We start from the raw sequence: 25,923 nt of genomic DNA on the forward strand, positions 1-25,923 counted from the left end.
TTTCCTTATGAACTCCATATGCTGTTAAAGAACATGGGAGGAGGATTGTCCAAAGTGTATACCCCTACTGAAAACAAAAACAATTTCTTTGTTAATTTTAGGAACATTTTTGTATTGAAGATAAAATTATAAAGGAATATTTGTTGAGCTGAATTATGGCAGTAGATTTCATCACAAAAGTATTTTTTTATGAATTATGACTACAAAAAGTAAAAAAAAAAAAAAATGGAATACACTAATGATGGTGGAATCTCATGTCAAATATGTTGTAATCTCCGGTGATAAAAGTGTCACAGTGCGTCTAAGAAGCTATCCGGCTTTTAAGAGAACTTCAAGTGAAAGCAGAAATCTGGAATCTGAGAAGCAGATGTTCTGGGCCCGGCTGAAACAATACCATGATCCTCAGTAAATGAAAGACGAAATGAGAATCAGATGGTAGAGACCCTATAGTGATATAGAGATAGAACAAGACGGTCCCAGTCCATTTATTAAAGATAGATGATAGCCTTGTAAGGAAGAAAGATCATCTTGTCATCATCATGTTTAGTCTTCTGTCCTTTTGTAGCAAAATAATGCAGGGCCGGGGGCAAGGGTTAAGCAAGAATGGCAGCTCTGTCAAGTTTAAGAAAGTCAAAATGGCAGTCATACTATGTATAGGTGTAGCCTTAAAGGGGTACTCCACTGGCCAGCGTTTGGAACTAAATGTTCCGAACGCTGTTTTCGCCCTGCCAGGGTCGGTCACGCCCTCTCAATGCAAGTCTATGGGAGGGGGTGTGATGCCCCCTCCCATAGACTTGCATAGAGGGGGCGTGGCTATGACATCACAAGAGGTGTGGCCACCCCCCCCCCCCCCCCCCGAAACACTGAACACCGAACGCTGGCCAATGGAGTACCCCTTTAAAGTCCTGGTCTTGTGCTTACCATGTGACACTTATATTATTGGTGTCCGCCTTTGTGACAATGGGCCTTTGAGCCTCCACAGGCACTAGTCACTGGGTGCAACTGCTACCTTGGCACCCCTTATATCTAGACCCCTGATACTATGTTCGAAGAAGAATCAAGTCTGAGCTATACAGGAGACCTTAAACTGAAAGTGTCAAAATTAGAAATTATTTCTCTACTTTTAAGCCCCTGAGATATCCCAGGAACACCCCTGAAAAACTCAGGAACACTACCAAAGTGTTCACTTACGTGGGAGTTTTCCTTAAATCCCATCACTTTTTCATTTAGTTTTTGAATTGTTCTGTCAGTACTGTTGGCATATAGGGATCAGGTGTTTTTGAATCCATGGTGCTCATTTACAATCTAATCTATAAAATAGGACAACCATTTATGAAAATCTGTCATCCTCAAAAATTTGGTCTGGATAACAAGTTGTCTTTTGGAGAGGTATGACTCGGTTCACACTGTGTTTAGTAGTAATCCAGCTAGTAATCCAGCTGCTTCTGTTTAACACAAGCCCTGGGATAGTCCAGGTATATGCATTAAACAGATCCATAGAGCCCCATTTACCCAAGGGAGACCAAAGGTGTATGATTTTGGCCTTTGTTCAGGACATATAAATCGGGGATTGCTGGATGGAATAGCTGGATGGTGTACCTCTTCTAACACGGAACCCTGTGTATGATGGAAGCAACTAAGTGGCATCCATCATAGCTACATCCAGAACGTATAAGTCGGGGACTCTTCTTGACGTACACATTTAAAGGTCACTGTGTGATCCAAGCCTTTCACTGTACCTAACTCATATGATAATATGGGTTATTTGTTTAGGATTGGTACAAGTTCCATTACCTGGTGCCTTTGTTCTCTATAAAGTCTATGGATCCTTTAGTGCTCCTTGTGACTTCAAAAAAGTTTACACTTTTCCCACCATAACATCCACATGTTCGTTGCTCAAGGGCCAGTATTGTGTTAGATTTTGAAGTTACAGTAGTTTTCCAAGGTAATCACAGGTTGTAGTCAGTCCCAAACCTTCTGTGAGGGCGATGATAAACAGTCGTCCACCAAACTGAGCTGAACTTCATCCCCCAGCCACATATATATATATATATATATATATATATATATATATATATATATATATATATGACGGTGTGCAGAGTACGTATAGGTCCATATCACAGGAACATAGGCACTCAATAGAATTTAATAGATGCTGTATCATAGACCAATTTGGAGACTTACTGGGGACAACACCTGTTTTGAGAAGCAGCAACGGCCTCTTAACCAGCACTGTAACCCCCCTTTACTGTGGTAGCAGCAATTACAGTGCCCTCTGCATTCATGTTAGTGATTAACATACATACATTTTTGGGCAAGTCAGTCCACGTGTCTGGATGAAAATCTGTGCCACATGTGTAACCACTTTACAACAAATTGGAGCACAGTGGGTGTTTAATTTATTAAATGCATTGCTATATACAGCAGTATCACGGATTGCCCCATTTGTTCTATGGTGAGGAATGTTATAGAGGCATTTCAGAATCATTTGAAATGAAAACAGTTTTTGTCCAAAGGTTCATTCTTTATGTCTCTCATTAGTAATAGATTCATCCTCTTCCTCAAAATATCTTGTTTACAAATAAATTCATCTTAGAGGGTTTATCCACTTTTTGCTATCAGTGTATCTATGTTTAATAGATTGGTCACCAAAAGATGGGGATCAGCTTTATCCATTTCCTCTACAGCACCACCACAGGAGAACTGAAGCGTTCCACAGTTCCCATTAAAAATCAATGGTCTGTCCATGGTCCTCTGGGGGAAGAGAATCTCATTGTACCTGCTTTCTGCTCCAGAAAATAGATTTGGAACTTGACTTGGGGGGACCCCCTATTTTTTTTACACTAAACAGTATTAAGAACTAGAGGGGACCAAGTTGGTTTGGAACTAAACTATTCGGTTCTGAATTTCTAAAAAAATTATATTTTTCCCCATATATTTTCAGTCGAATCAGGGACTCCTGTCAATGTCTGGAGTTCTTGCTCCTGTACTCTGGATTAGTAGGCATACATTGTCTACCTCACTGCTTAATGAACATTTACTTGGCTGGACAAACAGCAAATGCATATGGCTGCCTACAGCAATGCTCTATGTATCTACCACTCGTACTCAGTAGCACATTTGCCGGACCAGACCCAGTAAATGCGTACAGTCAAATCCGAACCAAACCCAACAGCCAATTTGAGTGAATCTTATTCTGGGAGATTCAATCATCACTCAAAACACTTTTTGCTAAAATCCCTGATAGTTAAGGGGTACTGCCTCCAGGGCTCACATTTATTTGGAAAAGGGGTTCCCCATTGTGCCACCCCCTTGGTGAGACAGCCATTCAACCAAGAGGAAGCTTTATGAAGAGGTAGCAGTGGTTGTTTTGGTAACTTCCAAAACCTTATGGACCTGGTGAACATGGATTTGTAACCTCTATTTTTACCAATAGGTGGGTTTAGAAAACGGTGAACCTTTCTGTGAATATACTGAGATACACGAGTACAGTGCTTGGGTATCTCCAGTGCTCCCATAGACTTGGGTATCTCCAGTGCATCCCATAGTGCATGGAGAATGTGACAACACAGGGCTCCATGCGCAGGGAAAGACAGGGCCTGTTCTAAAGTGTGTGTGGGGGGGTCTCAACGTGTCTTAGTGTGTGTCCTGCAGATGGAGGATAGATTTTAAAGTACTGAAGTACCCTTTAAAGTGATTGACTCAACAAAGACATTGGGGGAGATTTATCAAAAACTGTGCAGAGAAAAATTGCCAAGTTGCCCATAGCAACCAATCAGATCGCTTCTTTCATTTTGCAGAGGCCTTGTTAAAAATGAAAGAAGCGATCTGATTGGTTGCTATGGGCAACTTTTCCTCTGGACAGGTTTTGATAAATCTCCCCCATTGTTTCTAAATTAACCTTTATGGCAAATCCAACTCCTGGCTACTCGACAAATTGCAGCCTTGCAGGGCAAATGCCATATTTACATGGCAGCCACTCAAATGTATCCATGTAATGCATAGGTGGCTCAAGTCCTCCTAAACAGAAGCCACTCTTTCCTTCCCCATAGATGGGGTTCTGGGTAAGAGATCCCCTTTATGACATCCAGGGGGCCTATAGGCAGAAGTTCTCTTGATGAGAAAAACTCATATAGCTGTTTCTTATCAGTTTTGTCCATTTTTCAACTGTAAACTCAATTTCATATTAAATAAAGTAAAAATATATATATATTTTTGGATTGCAACCAAGTTGTCTGAAGGAAAAATCTTTATGGTATGCGCAAATGGTTATGGATATTGTACTAATCCTTCGCTGAAATCCTTTAAAAATGCATCGGAGTGATAAAGTGAGTTTGATTTGGAAGCAAATGTTTTTTCTGTCTCCATAAAAAGAGTCGGAGACCTGGGCTCCATGATCTGGGATGTTCTCTGTCAGATGAGAGATAAAAAAGTATGGGAGAATATCTGATAACTGTACCGGGAAACAGCTGCCGAGGTATTTTATATGTGGATGTATTGTAGGAAGAATGCAATGAAAAAATTATATGGAGATAAAAATACAGATGGATTTCACTTGGGTTGGGTCCATCTGTTCTCTACATATTGGTTTTATTTGGGATAAAGGGAACTATGTTAATGGTATGCTCTGAACATTAGATATCATGATCCTCATATGGAACTATAGTCAAGAATGTATCATCAGTTACCCATCCCGTTCACCTACGATGCAATGCTCCTTTCGGGGGAAATTTACTTATAAGGCATGAAAATGTGTATATATATATATATCAGTGAATAGGAAAGGAAGGGATAGCACTACTTGCGATTAATTCAGTAATGACAGGGTTAAGATCCAGTTGAGCAGCTCAAACGGAGGCGGGTCTGATAAATCCGTCAGCTATGGTGGTGCTGGGAAAGTCCAAAACATAGGAAAAATCAATATGCATAGAAGATAAGCTCAAAAGCAAAGTACTTGCACTACCATTAGATTAGCGACAACCGGCTCCTAGGGATAAATGATGGTTAGACCAGCGGATCGGGGACCATGCTGTAACGGGCGCTCAGGAGTGAGGCGATAACCAGTTATTTTGCGCTATATGTGCTTCATCCGGCCTCGTCAGAGGCCGGATGAAGCGCATATAGCGCAAAATAACCGCTGGTCTAACCATCATATGTCCCTAGGAGCCGGTTGTCGCTAATCTAATGAGTGCAGGTACTTTGCTTTTGAGCTTATCTTCTATGCACATATATATATATATATATTTTATATATATATATATATATATATATATATATATATATATATACATACAAAAAGGTATTGAAAGAGCTTTATTCATCATTCAGTCATCATTACAAATCGTACAATAAATTACAATCACACAAAGCAGTATACACAGTATACACAGTATACAGGTTCCCTAAGCTATACACCGTACCACATGCTACGCTAACATATATATATAAAAAAGAACAAGATATCTTGGCGGCCAGTTGAGAAAAATAATTAAGTGACCCCTTCTTTGAATCCTGTTCACCCACACTATAACCCAGTCTATTGGATTTAGTGTGGGTGAACAGGCTGACAGTTTTCCTTTAAATCCCTACTACTAAAGAACAATGTAACTCTCACATATCAGCTTTGTTCTGTGTCCGATATATCAATGTTGCAAATCTCTTTCATGGTCTCCTCATCCGGAGAATCAGTGTGGGCGTCTCACCACAGACACACGCCATTGTCATCATCTTATCAGTGTAATGTTCATACTTCGAAAGATTTTTAATGCAAGTCATTGAGTGGAAAAAAAATAGTTGAAAATCAATGTTAAAGAATATAGTTCCTTAAAAAGCTTTAAATGTACAAAACAAAAGTCCTATAAGGTCCATCCCTGAGTCACCAAATAAGTTGATTTTAAATATAACTATAACAATGTGCAACAAAGAAAGAAAAAAACTCAACACTTATAGGGGTACTCCGCCCCTAGACATCTTATCCCCTATCCAAAGGATAGGGGATACGATGTCAGATCGCCGGGGTCCTGCTGCTGGGGACCCCGGGGATCGCTTCTGCAGCACGCCGCTATCATTACTGCGCAGAGCGAGTTTGCTCTGTGCGTAATGACGGGCGATACAGGGGCTGGAACGGCATGACGTCATGGCTCCGCCCCTCATGACATCATGGCCCGTCCCCTTAATGCAAGTCTATGGCAGGGGGCGTGACGACCACCACGTCTATGGCAGGGGGCGTGACGACCACTATCCCCAAGGATAGAGACCAAAAATAAATAAAATGTAATCAACTGGTGCCAGTTTTGAATTTCCTTTCTGTCTGACCACAGTGCTCTCTGCTGGTACCTCTGTTCATGTCAGCAGAGAGCACTGTGGTCAGACAGAAAGTAAATTCAAAAAGAAAAGAACTTTCTCTGGAGCATACAGCAGCTGATAAGTACTGGAAGAATTAAGATTTTTAAATAGAAGTAATTTACAAATCTGTTTAACTTTCTGGCACCAGTTGATTTAAAAAAAAAAATTATAAATGTTTTCCAGTAGAGCACCGTCTCTCTATCAACTTGTTTCTTGTCAAGCATTTCAAAATGACTATCCTTTCTCTCACGACTCCTTTAGGTGTCTCAGTGGTTTGCACTTTTGCCCTGCAGCGCTGGGGTCATGGGTTCAAATCCCCCAAAGGACAACATCTGTAATGAGTTTGTATGTTCTCTCTGTGTTTTGTGCGGGTTTCTTCCTACACTCCAGAACATACTGATGGGTGAATGTAGATTGTGAGCCCCAATGAGGACAGGGACCAATTTGATTGTACAGCGCTGCAGAATATGTGTGTGCTATCTAAAGGAAGAATTATTAACTATCGTTACCTTCTGGATCCAAAAAGAAAAGTATTTTTGCCAAAATGAGCAGACATTGGTAAACATAGATGAATTGGCGTCTTACCTCAGACCCTGCCTGATTAATAGGTGGGATTTCACGCCATCTTGTATATTTTAATTAATGATAGCCATGTTTTAGGATTTATGAGCACAACCATCGTTTTGTCATTTTTTTGAGGCAAGGAAAGTGGAAAGTTGGCGCGTGGAGTGCTGAGCACTTCAGGGAGTTCTGCTCAGTTCTGACTCCACGTCTTACTGAGCGGCTTCAAGCTGTGACTGTGGTTAATAGCTGCTAATTGCCTTGGACTGCGTCTTGCGTTCCTGATCTGTGTCTGGTAGTTAAGGAGGCAAATGGCTGAATAAATCAGCGTAACAACAGCTGTCCTGCTGCAGTGAATCATGGCCAATGTCAGACCTTAAGAATGGGGATTGAGCTGCAAAACGTTACGATGATTAATGCAAGAGGTGTCAAACAGCTGGAGCCTGGTTATACTACTGTAGGTCGTTCTGCAGGGCGGAATCATTATCTGTCTAAGGCTGGGTTCACACTACGTTTTTAGAAATACGGGACCATATACGGCTGGGGGAGGGAGCGAAAACTGGGTGCTCCCGTATCCCATCCGTATCCGGCCCGTATGTAATGCATGTCAAACGCTGACTCCGGTCGGTTCATTTTTGCCCATATAAGGTTTTTCCACCGGACCTAAAACCGTGATATACCATGGTTTTAGGTCCGGTTAGAGAACCGTATATGGGGCAAAAATGAGCCGACCGGAGTCAGCGTTTGTCTTCGGTTGGGTCATTGAAATGCATTACATACGGGCCGGATATGGCAGGGATACGGGAGCGCCCGGTTTTTGCTCCCCCCAACCGTATATGGTCCCGAATTGCTAAGAACGTAGTGTGAACCCAGCCTTAACTTAATGGACATCCAAGAGGAATTACAAATACCTTCATCAAGAGAGACACCTCCAAGCTGACCCTTAAAGGGGTACTCTGCCCCTAGACATCTTATCCCCTATCCAAAGGATGGGGGAAAAGATGTCTGATCGCGGGGGTTCTACTGTTGTGGACCACCCCCGCGATCTCCCTGCTGCACTCGGCATTCGTTTACAGCGTCGGGTGCAGCGCCGGAGGCTCGTGGCTTCACGGTCACGCCCCACTTGTCGTGCCACGGCCCCGCCTCCTCAATGCAAGTCTATGGGAGGGGCGTGATGGATGTCATGCCCCTCCCATAGACTTACCTTAAGGGGGCGTGACCGTGATGTCACAAGTCTCCGCCCCACATTGCCAATCATCCGGCATGCACGGAATGTCTGGGGTGCCGCAGCTGAGATCTTGGGGGTCCCCAGTGGTGGGACCCCCACAATCAGACATCTTATCCCTTATTCTTTAGATAGGGGATAAGATGTCTAGGGACAGAGTACCCCTTAAAGCACTACCCAAACACATCCTACTTCTCCATATAATAAAGCTAAATATTCACATAAGATAACTGTTGGCCCAATGCTTTTTCGACTGTCAATTTTTTCTCTTGATCCCCCATATAATTATACAATACACATGAACACTTGGCTTGGCCTTGGGCAGAATTGACATCTGTTTTACCTCAAAGGGGTTGTCGGACCATTAACCTTTGTCCCCCATGCTCACGGCTGTACTCAGCTATCTCTGACAGCCTCATAGACAGTGAGTGGAGTGTAGAGGCAGTGAGCACAAGCAACAATTCCATTCCAACAGAGACATGGGGTCCCGTTCTTGAGATTGTGGAGGGTCTCAGGAGTTGGACCCAGCAATCATACACTATCCCCTATCCGGTTGATACGGGATAAGTGTTAATTGTAAGACAACTCCTTTAATGGAACTACCCATATCTCCATGAACAGAAAAAAGGATATGCAAAGCAACACTCATACCTTCTTTTTTAGGTAGCTTTCACTTGAGTGTTTCACTTCAACTAGGAGTCTTAGAAACTGACTGGGAATGTATGCCAAGCCAGATGTCTCTCCAGAAGGAGAGAATACCCATATGCAGCCAGCTGTTTCCCTGTTTTGCTTCTTGTCAGTACAGAGCAGGGTGTTGGCTGGCCAGTATTAGACCTGTCATTGTGGGACAAAAGGGGTTTCTCTTTGAGGAGAGTGTCATGAAGATGTGTCATGAATAGGCTATTTATGCTGTCTGCATATGCGTATGGATCTCTGGCATGGCATACATTCCCAGTAAGTTTCCAAGACTCCTAGTTGGAGTGAAACACTGACATCAATGGAAAGTTAAAGGGGTACTCCCGTGGAAAACTTTTTTTTTTTAAATCAACTGGTGCCGGAAAGTTAAACAGATTTGTAAATCACTTCTGTTAAAAAATCTTAATCCTTCCTGTACTTTTTAGGGGCTGTATACTCCAGAGAAATCCAAAAAAGAAATGCATTTCCTCTAATGTCATGACCACAGTGCTCTCTGCTGTCCATTTTAGGAACTGTCCAGAGTAGGAGAAAATCCCCATAGCAAACATATGCTTCTCTGGACAGTTCCTAAAATGGACAGCAGAAGTCAGCAGAGAGCACTGTGGTCATGACATCATAGGAAATGCATTTCTTTTTTGGATTTCTCTTTAGTATACAGCCCCTAAAAAGTACTGGAAGGATTAAGATTTTTTAATAGAAGTGATTTACAAATCTGTTTAACTTTCTGGCACAAGTTGATTTAAAAAAAAAAAAAAAAGTTTTCCATGGAGTACCCCTTTAAATTGAAAAGGTATTGTGAGAGCTACTTTGCATTTCCTTTGCAGAATTCCCAATGGAGCTTCAATGGCCTATAAGTCTCCACAGTCTTCATGACACCCTATTTAGGGAGACACATTACCCTTTAGTCCATCAAGAGAGACTGACACTTGTGCACTACATAAGGAATTCTGGCCTATTTATACTATAAATCTAGCCATATGGATAAGACAGTTATCTCTTCCAATCCTCTTGTACACATTACTGCCCAGGAGAGCATTCGCGTGTTCAGAATGGAGGGTAAGTTATGCCAAACTCTTGGGGTACCTCCTGACCCTCCCTTGAGAAAAGAGAGGGAAGAGAAGGATCAGCCATGTTGGATTTAAACTGCCCAGTCTTCTTGTTCTTGGGCAGATGAACCACCATCCGATGTGTCAGGCAGCGGCTTTCCCCCCCACTCTCTCAACCGAGCTTAGCCTTCATGTATATGGAGGAGGAGATTGGAAGAGAAAGATGTTGACCAAACAAATGTTTGGCCAATAGCTGTAGCTACCTTTACTCAAAGTACATGTAACATAACACCTGGATGGTCTCTTTTATTTTTTATCATTTGACTTCTGTAATGTCGCCATACAAATCGGTAAACCTAAAAACAAAAAATGCAAAGACATAATAGTTCTGCAAAAAGGCATTTGGCACCGAAGGGGTTATTTGCCCTGAGGAACTCACAAAGCACAATGAGTAATGCTATATTTTAGCGGCCTGCACTATATAAGGTATAATGAGCGCTGATTGTGATCATTCTTTGTCAGATGTTTAGGTGGAGTGAATGGCTACCTTTTACTATGCGTCCTTCCCGGGTGAGCTGTGAGTCGGTTCTGTACACGGCTCCATCAATCATAATTAGGGTTTGTTTTATAGAACGTAAAGAAATGTCCTTTTACATCAAACAATCCGGGCAGAGACGGATTGCCCAGGTCTGCGCGCCGCTCTGTCCTCAATGTTATGACAGTTTTTTCAGCGAGTCGATGTAAATTGGCGGTTATTGTGCGCGGGTAATGTCTGCATTTATTCTCCTGTCCACTTTAAGAAAAGTGACTACAATGGCAGCGCGTAGAGCCCTGTGCTGGGTAACAGGGGTGTCATAGCTAAACGCACAATCCAACAAAAGGAGTGTCTGGAATGTCATTGATGGGGCTGAGCTATTTACTACAATGATAGAATCACAGACGTGCACAGACATTTTGGAGAGCAGGGGCTCAAATAAAAAAAATAAAAAAAGTGCATTTTTCATAATTTAACAAATGTCTGTAAGGGCTCGTACACACGGGCAGATTTCATAGTGAACTCAGTGTGTTTCCCGCTGCAAATATGAATGGGGGCGGACTTTTAATCTTAATTGAAGGGGCAGCTGTAAAAAAAAAGGGCAGGGGCTCAAGCCCCCTTTGGAGCCTATGTGTGCACGTCCCTGGATAGAATATATAGACCCTCATTTTCTATTGCAAACCCGACATATTTTGTTGGGTTGAGCGTCAGATTCTGGTGCATAGCGCCCGAAATTTTGTCTGTGCCAGAATTTGCGCCAGAATTGGAAAAAACCTGACAAACTCTCCATTTTACTAAGAAAACCTGAAAAGGGGTATGGCCATTGGGAAAAGAGGGTGTGGTCACAAAAAACAACATATTTACTAAGGTTTCCACAGAAAATATGGTGGATTTGAGCTGAGGAAAACCCTACAGATCAGAACATGTGTAAAAAAAGCAAAGTGTAGGGAAAGTGCAAAATGTAGGGAAACCTTAGTAAATACCGTGGAAAATAAATTGTAGGGAATTAAAACCCACAAAGAAAACTACACAACACTCTTAGTAAATCAGGGCCATAGTCTATAGCAATGTTTCCCAATGAGGTTGCCTACAGCTGTTGCAAAACTACAACTCCCAGCATGCCCGGGAGGCTTTGGCTGTCTGGGCATGCCTGGAGTTGTAGTTTTGCAACAGCTAAAGGCCCAATGGTTGGCCAACACTGCACTAGAGTTTAAAGGTGTACTCATTTTTTTTAAAGTCAACTGGTGCCAAAAAGTTAAACAGATTTGCAAATTACTTCTATTTAAAAATCGTAATCCTTCCAGTACTTATCAGCTGCTGTATGCTCCAGAGGAAGTTGTATAGTTCTTTCCAGTCTGACCACAGTGCTCTCTGCTGACCCCTCTGTCCATGTCAGGAACTGTCCAGAGCAGGAACAAATCCCCACAGCAAACCTATCCTGCTCTGGACAGTTCATGAGATGGACAGAGGTGTCAGCAGAGAGCTGTGCTCAGACAGAAAAGAAATTTGAAAAGAACTTCCTGTGGAGCATACAGTAGCATATAAGTACTGGAAGGATTAAAGGGTACCTCTCATCAAAAAAACTTTTGATATATTGTAGATTAATGTATGCAGAATAACTTCACAATTGCATGTTATTAAAAAATATGCTTCTTTCCATTTAATTTTCCACTTTGAAGAAATGACCACTATTTCTGGCATCAGTTGATTAGAAAAAACTGTTTTCCACCCATTTTAGCAGACAGGCTCCCTGTCATCAGTTGACTTAGTGATGTCAGGTCTCGGCCGCATTGCAACATGGGAAAAAATCTGAGACAGCAGTCATTTTGTATGCTGTTAAAAATAAATATTGGGGGGAAAATCACAGAAGAATTGTGAGAAAACCATCACACACAGGTACAGACACTATATTATGGACTACACTAACTTTACAGCCTCTGTAGCATAGTCAAATAAAATACACTTTCCTTAGTTCTACATAGTTATCACTTATGTCTTTGTTCCATATAACAATTATAGTTAATAGCATTTTTCTTTGTCCTTTTTGCCTTTCTAGGTCCCAAATTTTATTAACACCACTCTACCGCCACATGAACAGGTCACAGCTCAGGAAATAGATATCTACTTCAGACAGGAGCTTATATATAAAAGGAACGAAAGGATGGCCCGCAGAGTGATGGCTCTACTGCGAGAAAATCGGGAGAAGAGTTTCTTTTTTGCTTTTGGTGCAGGTATTGTAACATTTTTGCAACATACTTTGAAAAAAAAAAATGTAAAGAACTGAACTCTGTTCTCTATGGCTTCTATTCGAAACGGTGTGCTGGAATCGTCATTCTAAAAATCTCCATAAAACTCGACAGACCCTATTGACTCGCACTGGGGACCTTTGGGCTTCTATTGATTCCATTTAATATTTACAGACATCCAGTGGTGTCTGACAAATATTGTACTGTTATATACAATGATCCCTCAACTTACAATGGCCTCAACATACAATAGTTTCAACATACAATGATCTTTTCTGGACCATTGTAAGTTGAAACCAGACTCAACATACAATGCTACGGACAGTCCAGATCTGCATAACCTGTCAATGGCCGGAAGAACTGACCAATCAGAATGGGCAATTTACTGGTAAAACCCCTGTATTACTGAAGTGTATGCACTGACTGGTGTCTGGTAGCGCCCCCTACAGTACAGGGAGGTATTACATGTTCTGTACACTTTACCTGTGACAGGGTTAGCTGCTCCTTTGGACACCAGGTGAGGGCGACTCCATGTTACTTTTTTTTAGAACAGTGCGGGAGATTTATCAATACCTGTGCAGAGGAAAAGTTGCCCAGTTGCCCATAGCAACCAATCAAATCACTTCTTTCATTTTGCAGAGTCCTTGTGAAAAATGAAAGAAGAAATCTGATTGGTTGCTATGGGCAACTGGGCAACTTTCCTCTGCACAGGTTTGATAAATCTCCCCCATTGTGTGTACTGTACAGGACCCTGAAGAAGCTCCTGTCCTCTAGATAGACCAGTGTTTCCCAACTAGGGTGCCTACAGTTGTTGCAAAACTGCAACTCCCAGCATGCTGGGAGTTGTAGTTTTGCAACAGCTGGAGGCACTCTAGTTGGTAAACACTGACAGACAGTGATTTACAGCTCCCAGCAGATCCTTATTACTTGTATATGTAAGGATTTGCTTTATCTATATTATTTATCTACTTATTTTTCTTTAATCCTCACTTTTTCCTATTTTTGGATGACATTTTGGTGCCTTTAGAACCAATTACCAGGTTTCCATAGAGTTCTGGTCTCAACATACAATGGTTTCAACATACAATGGTCGTTCTGGAACCAATTAATATTGTAACTTGTGGGACCACTGTACAAAGTTCTTTACATGTTTGAGTACTAGGTTGTAGTAGACAGTTTTGATGATTGGATGTGTTTATGGATAACCAATGTAAGCAATGTATGCGCTCACCCTCCATTGTTGGTCGTCCATGGGATCCATTGCACGTGTTGTAGAGCGCCACTGGTCAACAAAGTAAAAGTTCTTCCAGCAATCTTATAGGCTTAAGATGTCCAAGATTATATGTTGAATATAAATGCAAGACATATTTCGAACTCAGCAGAGATACACATTAGTAAAAGGTCGGCCAAACCCAAAGATTTCGGTGAGACCAGACTACGATCTCAATTGTATGGGAGGCTCCCGACTTTTCCCCAACAGATAAAGTCAGGGAAGATAGAAAAAAAAAAAAAAGGTACGCCCCGCTTGTAACATCACGGCCACACCCCCTCAGTGTAAGTATATGGGAGGGGGCGTGACGGCCGTCATGCCCTCTCCCATAGACTTGCATTGAGGGGCGTGGCCGTGACATCACGAGCAGGGTGTGGCCGTGATGTCACGAGCCTCCGGCGCTGCACCCAATGCTCTAAAGAATTGCTGGGTGGAACAGGGGGATCGCTATCCTTTGGATAGGGGATAAGATGTCTAGGGGCAGAGTACCCCTTTAAATAACTAAGCTCTTTGTCTCCAATCATGAAGGCCTCGGGAGTCTTCTAGGTAGAAGTATAAAGCCTGAGTAAAGTAAATTCCAACCTGTGGACCTCTAGATGTTGCAAAACTACAACATCTAGAGGTCCACAGTTTGGCGTCCACTGGTCTAATGCATATGGTCAGAGTAGTCAAGCAGAGTGGCAGATCTTGGCCTTTCTTCAAGAGAAGGTCATATCAGAAATAATACTTTCAAGGTTTACTAATCCTTTCAGCAGGACTTTTTCCCTGCAAATATTTTTTTTTCTAAGGTTAATAGATCTTTAAGAACAATGTTCTTGTCTAAGAACGTTAGGGACAAAAGATAAGGAAATGTTATGGCTGTCAGGGGATGCAGAACATGACCCACTGTTCGACCAAAACCAACACAATATCAAACAAAACTCTCCCTTCTTTGTAGACCATATTTACTAGAATGACGAGGTAGGGGGAAAAAAAATAGTTTATTCATAAAGCAGCCAAATTTTACTTACTGCCATGGCAACCATTTTTTTCCCCGTTATCGAGGCCCAAGGAAAGAAGATGGCCTGCCAAAAAAACAATGAGCTGCTGAAAGTAGGATTAAACTCAGGGTTACCCACTTCAAAGGCAGTAATGTTGGAGACCACTTGTGAATGCTAATCAGACGTCCAGAGCTGACTGTAAAGGAAGATTATACCCCCGGCTCTTTGAGATGATAACAACCTTCATTCACAGGGACACTATCTCAGCTGGAGGTGCCATATGCAAATAGGGGTGCACGGTGTGGTTCATGTTATACATTTACTGGATTACAGGACTTGACAAAACGTTTCCCCTTTCATCTCCGTCTGGCAGACAAAGATTTTTCTGTTCCCTGTTAGTCTGAAGGAAGCCATACAGGCCCGGCCATTAATATTAATTATAGAATTAATTCCAAAGACGTTCACACACAGAACGTTTCCCTGTTTAGATTATAGGGGCAGAGTCGCAGACATGTGTGATTCCTGGAGAGCTGGCCAGACTTTCACAAGAGCTTTCATTCTAAGGGGAAGCGGCCGTTATCTCACCGATGGGGCCGGTTTTGGGACTTCCAAGCCATTCCCGATGACCCGCTAACTGTGAATAAATTCTTATTTAACAAGATGAATTGCAGGTTCTGCTTTATGTTTAATGCATAGGCTTAAACTGGTCAAGCACAGTGCCCAGGGGGCTTGAGATATTTTTTTGAGTTTTTTTTTTTTCTGCCCTCTTATTTGTATCACTTATATAATCTACTTTAATAAGTCTTTGGATAGCGGCTATAGTGAGACCCTGCTCTCACCCACACCACTGTACTACTTGACAATTTGTCCTAAGTGGCGGACTCACAGCTGGGCGATGGTCCCTGCACTGGGCTTAGTGCAGGGGCGTCACAAGTGAAAACAACAAACAACACAGTGATAGTCAGGCAAACAGGTCAGGAGACAGAGTTAACCTGAGCACAAATCAATGAGCACAATATAGAAAATAGACAAACAATCAGATAGACAAACAAAGCAGAGTCAAACAGGCCAGAGTCAAAACCAGAGAGTTACGCAGTACCAAAACACTAGCAAAAGGGAGGTCAAATGCAAATAAGGGTCAAGCCAGATGGACAACAAGACAAAGAACGGCAGGCAAAAGAATGGTCAATAAACAGGCAGGAGGTCAAAGAAATGTACTAAGCAAAAGCTGACAGAAAGCTACAGACAGGTATGAGTTGTAATCAAAAGCAATAGGCAGAATCAGACTGAAGCCATATAAAGACCAGCTTACACGGATGCGGTCACTAAAACTGAAGCTCTACGCCTCTATGTCTGCAGTTCCTGAGTGGGTAGAACACAGAACTAGAGACCGGGCCAGGTGTGATGGTTACAGCAGCACACAGAATGTCTATGACTGATAATAATCCTTATTCAGTGCCAACGCGTTTTGCAGCGTTTTAGAATAGGGATCTGTAATACAGTTCACAGGGTTTTCATATGGTTCCTCAGTGAGGCACTTTTCTAGAAGAGAATTCTTCTGTAATATAGAGTATGATGTTGAATGCCTCTGTGTCAACTTGCAGATGGGAATAAGTTATGGGCCCATAAAATTCTACAGCTGAATATGTCTTATTCTTTCACTGTTTTCCCTACATCAACTTCTTTATCCTCTGTATCCAGCGGGCAAAAAAAATTAGTTTAGATCCAATTAGTCAGAAACGTCCATAAGATCCGACTGGGTCTAAATAAAAGTTACTCGGATGAACCTGAAAGTCATATATGGCAATCTTTTTTATATTTCTTCTGTGTAGGGTTCCCAGAAGCAGCAACAGTATGGAACTAAATGGGCAAGGCAGGAGATAAATGGCTGTGTAGGGTTGTAGTATTGGTGGTAGTAGTGGTATTGGTGGTAGTAGTAGTGGTATTGGTGGTGGTAATAGTGGTATTGGTGGTGGTAGTAGTAGTATTAGTGGTATTGGTGGTGGTAGTAGTAGTATTAGTGGTATTGGTAGTAGTAGTGGTATTGGTGGTAGTAGTGGTAGTGGTGGTAGTAGTAGTGGTGGTGGTAGTGGTTGTATTGGTGGTAGTAGTAGTGGTGGTGGTAGTAGTGGTATTGGTGGTAGTAGTAGTGGTATTGGTGGTGGTAATAGTGGTATTGGTGGTGGTGGTGGTAATAGCAGTGGTATTAGTGGTGGTAGTAGTAGTATTAGTGGTATTGGTAGTAGTAGTAGTGGTAGTAGTGGTAGTAGTGGTAGTGGTGGTAGTAGTAGTGGTGGTGGTAGTAGCAGTGGTATTAGTGGTGGTAGTAGTAGTATTAGTGGTATTGGTAGTAGTAGTAGTGGTATTGGTGGTAGTAGTGGTAGTGGTGGTAGTAGTAGTGGTGGTGCTAGTGGTTGTATTGGTGGTGGTAGTAGTAGTAGTGGTAGTAGTAGTAGCAGCAGTACGGTATGAAACATGATGGACAAGGCAGATGATATTCAACTGTATAGGGCTAGTAGTCGTAGTGGTTGTGGTAGTAGTAATAGTGGTTTTAGTAGTAGTATTAGTAGTACAGTAGTGTAGAAGTAGTATTAGTAGTGTAGTAATAGGTGCAGCAGTACAATAAAGAACACGATGGACGCGGCAGGATATGTACGGCTGTGTAGGGCTAGTAGAAGTTGAAGTAGTAGTGGTTGTAGTAGTAATAGTAGTTGCATGATGTACAAGGCAGGAGATGTGTATAGTAGTTGTAGTAGTAGTAGTAGTAGTAGTAGGGATAGTAGTGGTAGTAGTTTTAGTAGTACATTGATCCCTCAACTTATAATGGCCTCAACATACAATAGTTTCAACATACAATGGTCTTTTCTGGACCATTGTAACTTGAAACCAGACTCAACATACAATGCTATGGAATCTGCAAAACATGTCAAGAGCTGGAAGAACCGACCAATCAGAATGGACATTCACTGGTAAAAACCCCTGTATTCCTAAAGTGTATGCACTGACTGGTGTCTGTTAGCGCCCCCTACAGTACAGGGAGGTATTAAATGTTCTGTACTCTTTACCTGTGCCAGGGATAGCTGCTCCTTTGGACATCGGGTGAGGGCAGCTCCATTTAACTTTTTTTTAGGACAACGTGTGTTCTGTACAGGACCCTGAAGAAGCTCCTGTCCTCTACATAGACCAGTGTTTCCCAAAGAGGGTGCCTCCAGCTGTTGCAAAACTACAACTCCCAGCATGCCCGGACAGCCGAAGGCTGTGATATATTATATATATATATATATATATATATATATATATATATATCTCACAGCTGTAGCCACAGACATTGCATCATACAGGAATTGATGACTTATTTTATGTCACATATGATAAATCTTGAGCGGCTCCATTGCAGGCCGCTTATCTGGCGAAGGACCTCATTGAGCGGCTGCCAGTCCAGGCTTAGCACGAAGCTGTATGTAGCAGTGAGTGCAGTGCACGGCTGCAGTATGGGCTCTGTCTGTGAATTTGGCAGAAATTCTGTCTTCGGCTTTAATTAGGCAGCCGGGTATTTTATATATGTATTTTTCTTATTTTCCTTTACTACCTGTTAATGTAATTAGCTGTGACTAGGGAAGTCTACAGGCTCCATTACAGCCCGGGAACATTACAGCTGGATTGTCGTAGCAGTATCATCTGCATCTACCCTCTGTGTCATTACTTTGGGGGAACTGTCTGATTTATATCATAGATAGATAGATAGATAGATGAGGTAGATAGGTAAACAGTCATGGCCGTAAATGTTGGGACCCATGACACTTTTCAAGAAAATAAAGAATTTCTCACAGAAAAGGATTGCAGTAACATGTTTTGCTATACACATGTTTAATCCCTTTGTGTGTAATGGAACAAAACCTGAAAAGGGAGGAAAAAAAAGCAAATTGGACATAATGTCACCAAACTCCAAAAATGGTCTGCACAAAATTATTGGCACCTTAACTTAATATTTGGTTGTACACCCTTTGGAAAAAATAACTGAAATCAGTGGCTTCCTATAACCATCAATAAGCTTCTTACACCTCTCAGCCGGAATGTTGGACCACTCCTCCTTTACAAACTGCTCCAGCTCTCTCTTATTGGAAGGCACCTTTTCCCAACAGCAATTTTAAGATCTCTTCACAGGTGTTCAATGGGATTTAGATCTGGACTCGTTGCTGCCACTTCAGAACTCTCCAGCGCTTTGTTGCCATCCATTTCTGTGTGCTTTTTAACGTATATTTGGGGTCACTGTCCTGCTAGAAGACCCGAGATCTCGGACGCAAACCCAGCTTTCTGACATTGGGCTGTACACTGTGACCCAATATCCATTGGTAACCCTCAGATTTCATGATGCCTTGTACACATGCAAGGCACCCAGTGCCAGAGGCAGCAGAACAACCCAAAAACATAATTGAACCTCCACCATATTTCACTGTAGGTACTGTGTTCTTCTCTTTGTAGGCCTCATTCAATTTTCGGTAAACAGTAGAATGATGTGCTTTACCAAAAAGCTCTATCTTGGTCTCATCTGTCCACAAGACATTTTCCCAGAAGGACTTTGGCTTACTCAAGTTAATTTTGACAAAATGTAGTCTTTCTCTCTGTGTCAGCAGTGGGGTCCTCCTGGGTCTCCTGCCATATCGTTTCATTTCATTTAAATGTCAACGGATAGTTTGCACTGACACTGATGCTCCCTGAGCTTGCAGGACAGATTCAATATCTTTGGAACTTGTTTGGGGCTGCTTATCCACCATCCGGACTATCCTGTGTTGACACCTTTCATCAATTTTTCTCTTCCGTCCCCGCCTAGGGTGATTAGCTACAGTACCATGGGTTGCAAACTTCTTGATAATGTTGCGCACTGTGGACAAAGGCAAATCTAGATCTCTGGAGATGGATTTGTAACCTTGAGATTGTTGATATTTTTTCGAAATTTTGGTTCTCAAGTCCTCAGACAGTTCTTTTCTCCTCTTTCTGTTGTCCATGCTTAGTGTGGCACACACAGACACACAATGCAAAGACTAAGTGAACTTCTCTCCTTCTTATCTGCTTTCAGGCGTGATTTTTATATTGCCCACACCTGTTACTTGCTCCAGGTGAGTTTAAAGGAGCATCACATGCTTGAAACAATCTAATTTTCCACAATTTTGAAAGGGTGCCAATAATTTTGTCCAGCCCATTTTTGGAGTTTGGTGACATTATGTCCAATTTGCTTTTTTTCCTCCCTTTTTTTGGTTTAGTTCCAATACACACAAAGGGAATAAACATGTGTATAGCAAAACATGTGTTACTGCAATCCTTTTCTCGAAAAAATTCAGGGGTGCCAACATTTACGGACATAACTGTAGATAGATAGATAGATAGATAGGTAGGTAGATAGGTAAATAGATAGATAGATATTAGATAGATAGATATGAGATAGATAGATAGATAGGTAGATATGAGATAGATAGATAGATAGAAGATATATATGAGATAGATATGATATGAGATTGACAGATAGATAGATATGAGATTGATAGATAGATAGATATACAGCAACAGAAGAATGCAGCAGCACACTGCCAGCACAAGGATATAGGTGCAACATGAATATGTAGTTAAAACATGAAGAGCTATACAGCAAATGTGAAACTATGAAATAGTGAGGCACTTAGCTCGCAAATTTGTCTCCGCCGGCGGTCAAATAGCTTGGACCGTCCCACCGCGATAAGGTAGCCTCCTGGGACGGACCCTACACTGTGAATATGCCTCTGTGTGAACAGTTCAGTAAGCATGGCAGGATCTGGAACATCCAAGCCACCTTATATACACACCTGATAGAGGTGGGTGGGGTGCAAGGCCAACATGGAGGTAGCCACTCCCCCGTATGTGCAATACAGACAAAGAATAAGTCAGCCAGCACTTTAGTTGATACCAAACTATTATATAGACCTGGCCTACAGGTGCACGCAACTAGGCTAGATATACAGCAACAGAAGAATGCAGCAGCACACTGCCAGCACAAGGATATAGGTGCAACATGAATATGTAGTTAAAACATGAAGAGCTATACAGCTATGGTGTAATAGATGCAAATGTGAAACTATGAAATAGTGAGGCACTTAGCTCGCAAATTTGTCTCCGCCGGCGGTCAAATAGCTTGGACCGTCCCACCGCGATAAGGTAGCCTCCTGGGAAGGACCCTACACTGTGAATATGCCTCTGTGTGAACAGTTCAGTAAGCATGGCAGGATCTGGAACATCCAAGCCACCTTATATACACACCTGATAGAGGTGGGTGGGGTGCACGGCCAACATGGAGGTAGCCACTCCCCCGTATGTGCAATACAGACAAAGAATAAGTCAGCCAGCACTTTAGTTGATACCAAACTATTATATAGACCTGGCCTACAGGTGCACGCTACTAGGCTAGATATACAGCAACAGAAGAATGCAGATCCTGCCATGCTTACTGAACTGTTCACACAGAGGCATATTCACAGTGTAGGGTCCGTCCCAGGAGGCTACCTTATCGCGGTGGGACGGTCCAAGCTATTTGACCGCCGGCGGAGACAAATTTGCGAGCTAAGTGCCTCACTATTTCATAGTTTCACATTTGCATCTATTACACCATAGCTGTATAGCTCTTCATGTTTTAACTACATATTCATGTTGCACCTATATCCTTGTGCTGGCAGTGTGCTGCTGCATTCTTCTGTTGCTGTATATCTAGCCTAGTAGCGTGCACCTGTAGGCCAGGTCTATATAATAGTTTGGTATCAACTAAAGTGCTGGCTGACTTATTCTTTGTCTAGATAGATAGATAGATAGATATGAGATAGATAGATAGATAGATAGATAGATAGATAGGTAGATATGAGATAGATAGATAGAAGATATATATGAGATAGATATGATATGAGATTGACAGATAGATAGATATGAGATTGATAGATAGATAGATATGAGATAGATAAATAGATATGAGATAGATAGATATGAGATAGATAGATAGATAGATAAGAGATAGATAGATAGAAGATATATATGAGATAGATAAATATTAGATAGATAGATAGATAGATATTAGATAGATATTAGATAGATAGATATGAGATAGATAGATAGATATGAGATAGATAGATAGATAGATAGATAGATAGATAGATACAAAAGAAGATTGCAGCACTCGAGGTTCAGGTGAAAAAGTTTAGAGTGGTTTTATTCCATCCAAAATGAGACGTTTCGGTTGCCACATGCGACCATTTTCAAGATAGATAGATAGATATATAGGTAGATATGAGATAGATAGATATATAGATAGAAGATATATATGAGATAGATAGATATTAGATAGATAGATAGATAGATAGATAGATAGATATGAGATAGATAGGAGATAGATAGATATTAGATAGATAGATAGATAGATAGATATGAGATAGATAGATAGGTAGTTATGAGATAGATAGATAGATATGAGATAGATAGATAGATAGATAGATAGATAGGTAGATATGAGATAGATAGATAGATAGATAGATAGATAGATAGGTAGATATTAGATAGATATGAGATAGATAGATAGATAGATAGATAGATATGAGAGATAGATATGAGATAGATGATAGATAGATAGATAGATAGAGAAATAGAACATTATAGTCTATGGGATTTTTCTAATAGCCGTTTTAACCCGTTTTCACCCGTTATTAATAATGGCCCTTATTTTGTGACGGAGCGAATGAATGGAAGAATAGTGCATGCGCTATTTCTCCCGTTACTAACGGCCGATTTTCAAGATTTTTATGACGGACATTCATCACGGATTAATTTTTATAGCGTGAAAGGGGCCAAATAAAAATAACAATTGAGTTTTTGCCATCTTAAACCCCAAACAACACTTTTTAATATCAAAAAGAATTGTGCTGGGTGCCGCGCTCAGCTCTGCTATGTATTGCGATGTTTGAACAGGCTTGATACAGAAAAGCTTATGGGGAATTTCCTGCACTTTTCGGAGACTGTCAGTTATGGACTGATTTCTTGTATTAGGACTCCTCCCTGTCACTATAATGTAAGAGAAATAACTATGGATGAAGACCAAGTGTCACTTTCTACGGTTGCATGTCCTGCAGGCTTGTACTAGTGACTCCAAAGATCAGGCTATAACACTGGCTGAACAGCGCTACCTGCTGGTGGGCAGGTGCAATTACTGGTAAAAAAAAAAACAGCAGGCGACGCAGCGAACATAATGAAAGTGACACCTGGCCCCTGACTTTCTGTTCTTTTCAGGGGCCTCAGAGCCCATTTATCCTGTCCAGATGTAGCGGATTAATTATTTAGCCTGGCTGAACCCACAGCCCTCCCCCCGGTTGATTTTCCGTCTTATTTTAATCTCTTCACGATTAGTTTGTATGTTTGACTGTATTGAGTCGGACAAGCTGACTACTTTGCTCGCTTTAAAGTGTATTGTGTATATCTTGGGTCTAATATTGGGTGTTAATAATACTCGCGGTTGTAGAGCAGGGTCAGCACAAGGGGCTATCGGTTTTGGGGTATGTTGGTAATGTGGAAAACAATTATATTATCAATTTATTAACCAATAACCAACTTTCCTTACTTTTAAAGCAATGATCTCCAAACTGTGGACCTCCAGCTGTCCCAAAACTACAACTCCCAGCATGCCCGGACAGCCGTTGGCTGTCCGGGCATGCTGGGAGTTGTAGTTTTGGGACAGCTGGAGGTCCACGGTTGGGAGACCATTGCTTTAAAGAGATGCTTTACAGATTTACAGTCTTGAGACAACTTCTATGGGAGAGTGTTGTGGGCATGCCCTGTGACCTGTGCAGAGATCAATGTGCAGGGACAGGAAGGAAAAGAACTGTGACCATCACCTATTGCGAATGGTGGATCCTGTATTATCTCTTTATTGGTGTTTGATTGGTGTCTCTTTTGTAATTAGGAGACTGCTCAAAGTTTTCTCTGAAAGTTTCATCTTATTATTAGGGAAGGAAAAGAACTGTAACATCACCTATTGGGAATGGTGGATCCTGTATTATCTCTTTATAGGTGTTTGATTGGTGTCCTGCCTGTAATGAGGAGACTGCTCAAAGTTTTCTCTGAAATTTTCATCTTATTATTAGGCTTATTGGCCAGAGTGAAAATTACAAGTTTTCAGAATTATTTATAAGGCAGCAATGCAAAAAATAAAATAAAAAAAAACGAAAATCTTCAACATTTTCCTTAGTATAAAATCTGACTTAAAGGGGTACTCCGGTGGAAAACGTTTTTTTTTTTTTTTTTAAATCAACTGGTGCCAAAAAGTTAAACAGATTTGTAAATTACTTCTACTGAAAAATCTTAATCCTTCCAGTACTTTTTAGCTGCTGAATACTACAGAGGAAATTATTTTTCGAACACAGAGCTCTCTGCTGACATCATGACCACAGCGCTCTCTGCTGACATCTCTGTCCATTTTAAGAACTGTCCAGAGTAGGAGAGAATCCCCAAAGAAAACATATGCTGCTCTGGACAGTTCCTAAAATGGACAGATATGTCAGCAGAGAGCACTGTGGTCATGATGTCAGCAGAGAGCTCTGTGTTCCAAAAAGAAAATAATTTCCTCTGTAGTATTCAGCAGCTAATAAGTACTGGAAGGATTAAGATTTTTTAATAGAAGTAATTTACAAATCTGTTTAACTTTCTGGCACCAGTTGATTTAAAAAAATAAAAATAAAAAAGTTTTCCACTGGAGTGCCCCTTTAAAGTTTACCTGTCCATTCAGGGGACTTTTCAGCCTAAGCTGCCCTGTATGTATACACGAGGACCAGCATTATTTCTGGCCATTACATAACTTGTATATGGTATTTTTCAGCAGATTTCTGCTCTGCAGAATTCATCTATAAATTGCAGTTCTCCCAGAGCTGGTGGGCAGAACTCCCTCCTCCCCATTAATAGAAATATTTTTCTAAGGAAATAATGCAAGGAAATCTTAAAAAAGGTAAGTCAGGAATATAGATATTAACACCTTACACACTGTGCGGCCGGTTTACCATCCAAATTTCTTTAAGCCCCAATGCAAAATCTATTGGACTTTTTATATTCAGCAAAATTATTTTAAAGGGGTACTTCGGTGGAAAACATTTATTTTTAAAATAAACTGGTTCCAGAAAGTTAAAGGGGTACTCCGGTGGAAAACTTTTTTTTTTTTTTTAAATCAACTGGTGCCAGAAAGTTAAACAGATTTGTAAATTACTTCTATTAAAAAAAAAATCTTAATCCTTCCAGTACTTATTAGCTGCTGAATACTACAGAGGAAATGCTTTTCTTTTTTGAATACAGAGCTCTCTGCTGACATCACGAGCACAGTGCTCTCTGCTGACATCTCTGTCCATTTTAAGAACTGTCCAGAGTAGGAGAAAATCCCCATAGCAAATATATCCTGCTCTGAACAGTTCCTAAAATGGACAGAGATGTCAGCAGAGAGCACTGTGGTCAGGATGTCAGCAGAGAGTTCTGTGTTCCAAAAAGAAAAGAATTTCCTCTGTAGTATTCAGCAGCTGATAAGTACTGAAAGGATTAAGATTTTTTAATAGAAGTAATTTACAAATCTGTTTAACTTTCTGCCACCATTTGATTTAAAAATAAATAAATAAATAAATAAATAAAGTTTTCCACCGGAGTACCTCTTTAACCCCTTAAGGACCGGGGTTTTTTCCGTTTTTACATTTTCATTTTTTGCTCCTTGCCTTTAAAAAATCATAACTCTTTCAAATTTGCACCTAAAAATCCATATGATGGCTTATTTTTTGCGCCACCAATTCTACTTTGTAATGACATCAGTCATTTTGCCCAAAAATCTATGGTGCAGCGGGAAAGAAAATCATTGTGCGACAAAATTGAAAAAAAAACGCTGTTTTGTAACTTTTGGGGGCTTCCGTTTCTACGTAGTACATTTTTTGGTAAAAATGACACCTGATATGTATTCTGTAGGTCCATACAATTAAAATGATA

At 41.1% G+C, this 25,923-nt stretch overlaps 1 protein-coding gene across 1 annotated transcript in view; it reads left to right on the forward strand.

Annotated features, from left to right (window-relative positions):
- TRABD2B (TraB domain containing 2B) overlaps nt 1–25,923 on the forward strand; it is a 284,981-nt gene that overhangs the window by 114,328 nt on the left and 144,730 nt on the right. The window contains exon 4 of the mRNA XM_056532416.1: nt 12,468–12,642. Within this exon, the coding sequence (XP_056388391.1) occupies nt 12,468–12,642 (175 nt within the window). The remainder of the gene's footprint in view (nt 1–12,467; nt 12,643–25,923) is intronic.

This window comes from Hyla sarda, chromosome 7 (genome assembly GCF_029499605.1).
Source record: "Hyla sarda isolate aHylSar1 chromosome 7, aHylSar1.hap1, whole genome shotgun sequence".
In the NCBI taxonomy this organism is placed as follows: domain Eukaryota; kingdom Metazoa; phylum Chordata; class Amphibia; order Anura; family Hylidae; genus Hyla; species Hyla sarda.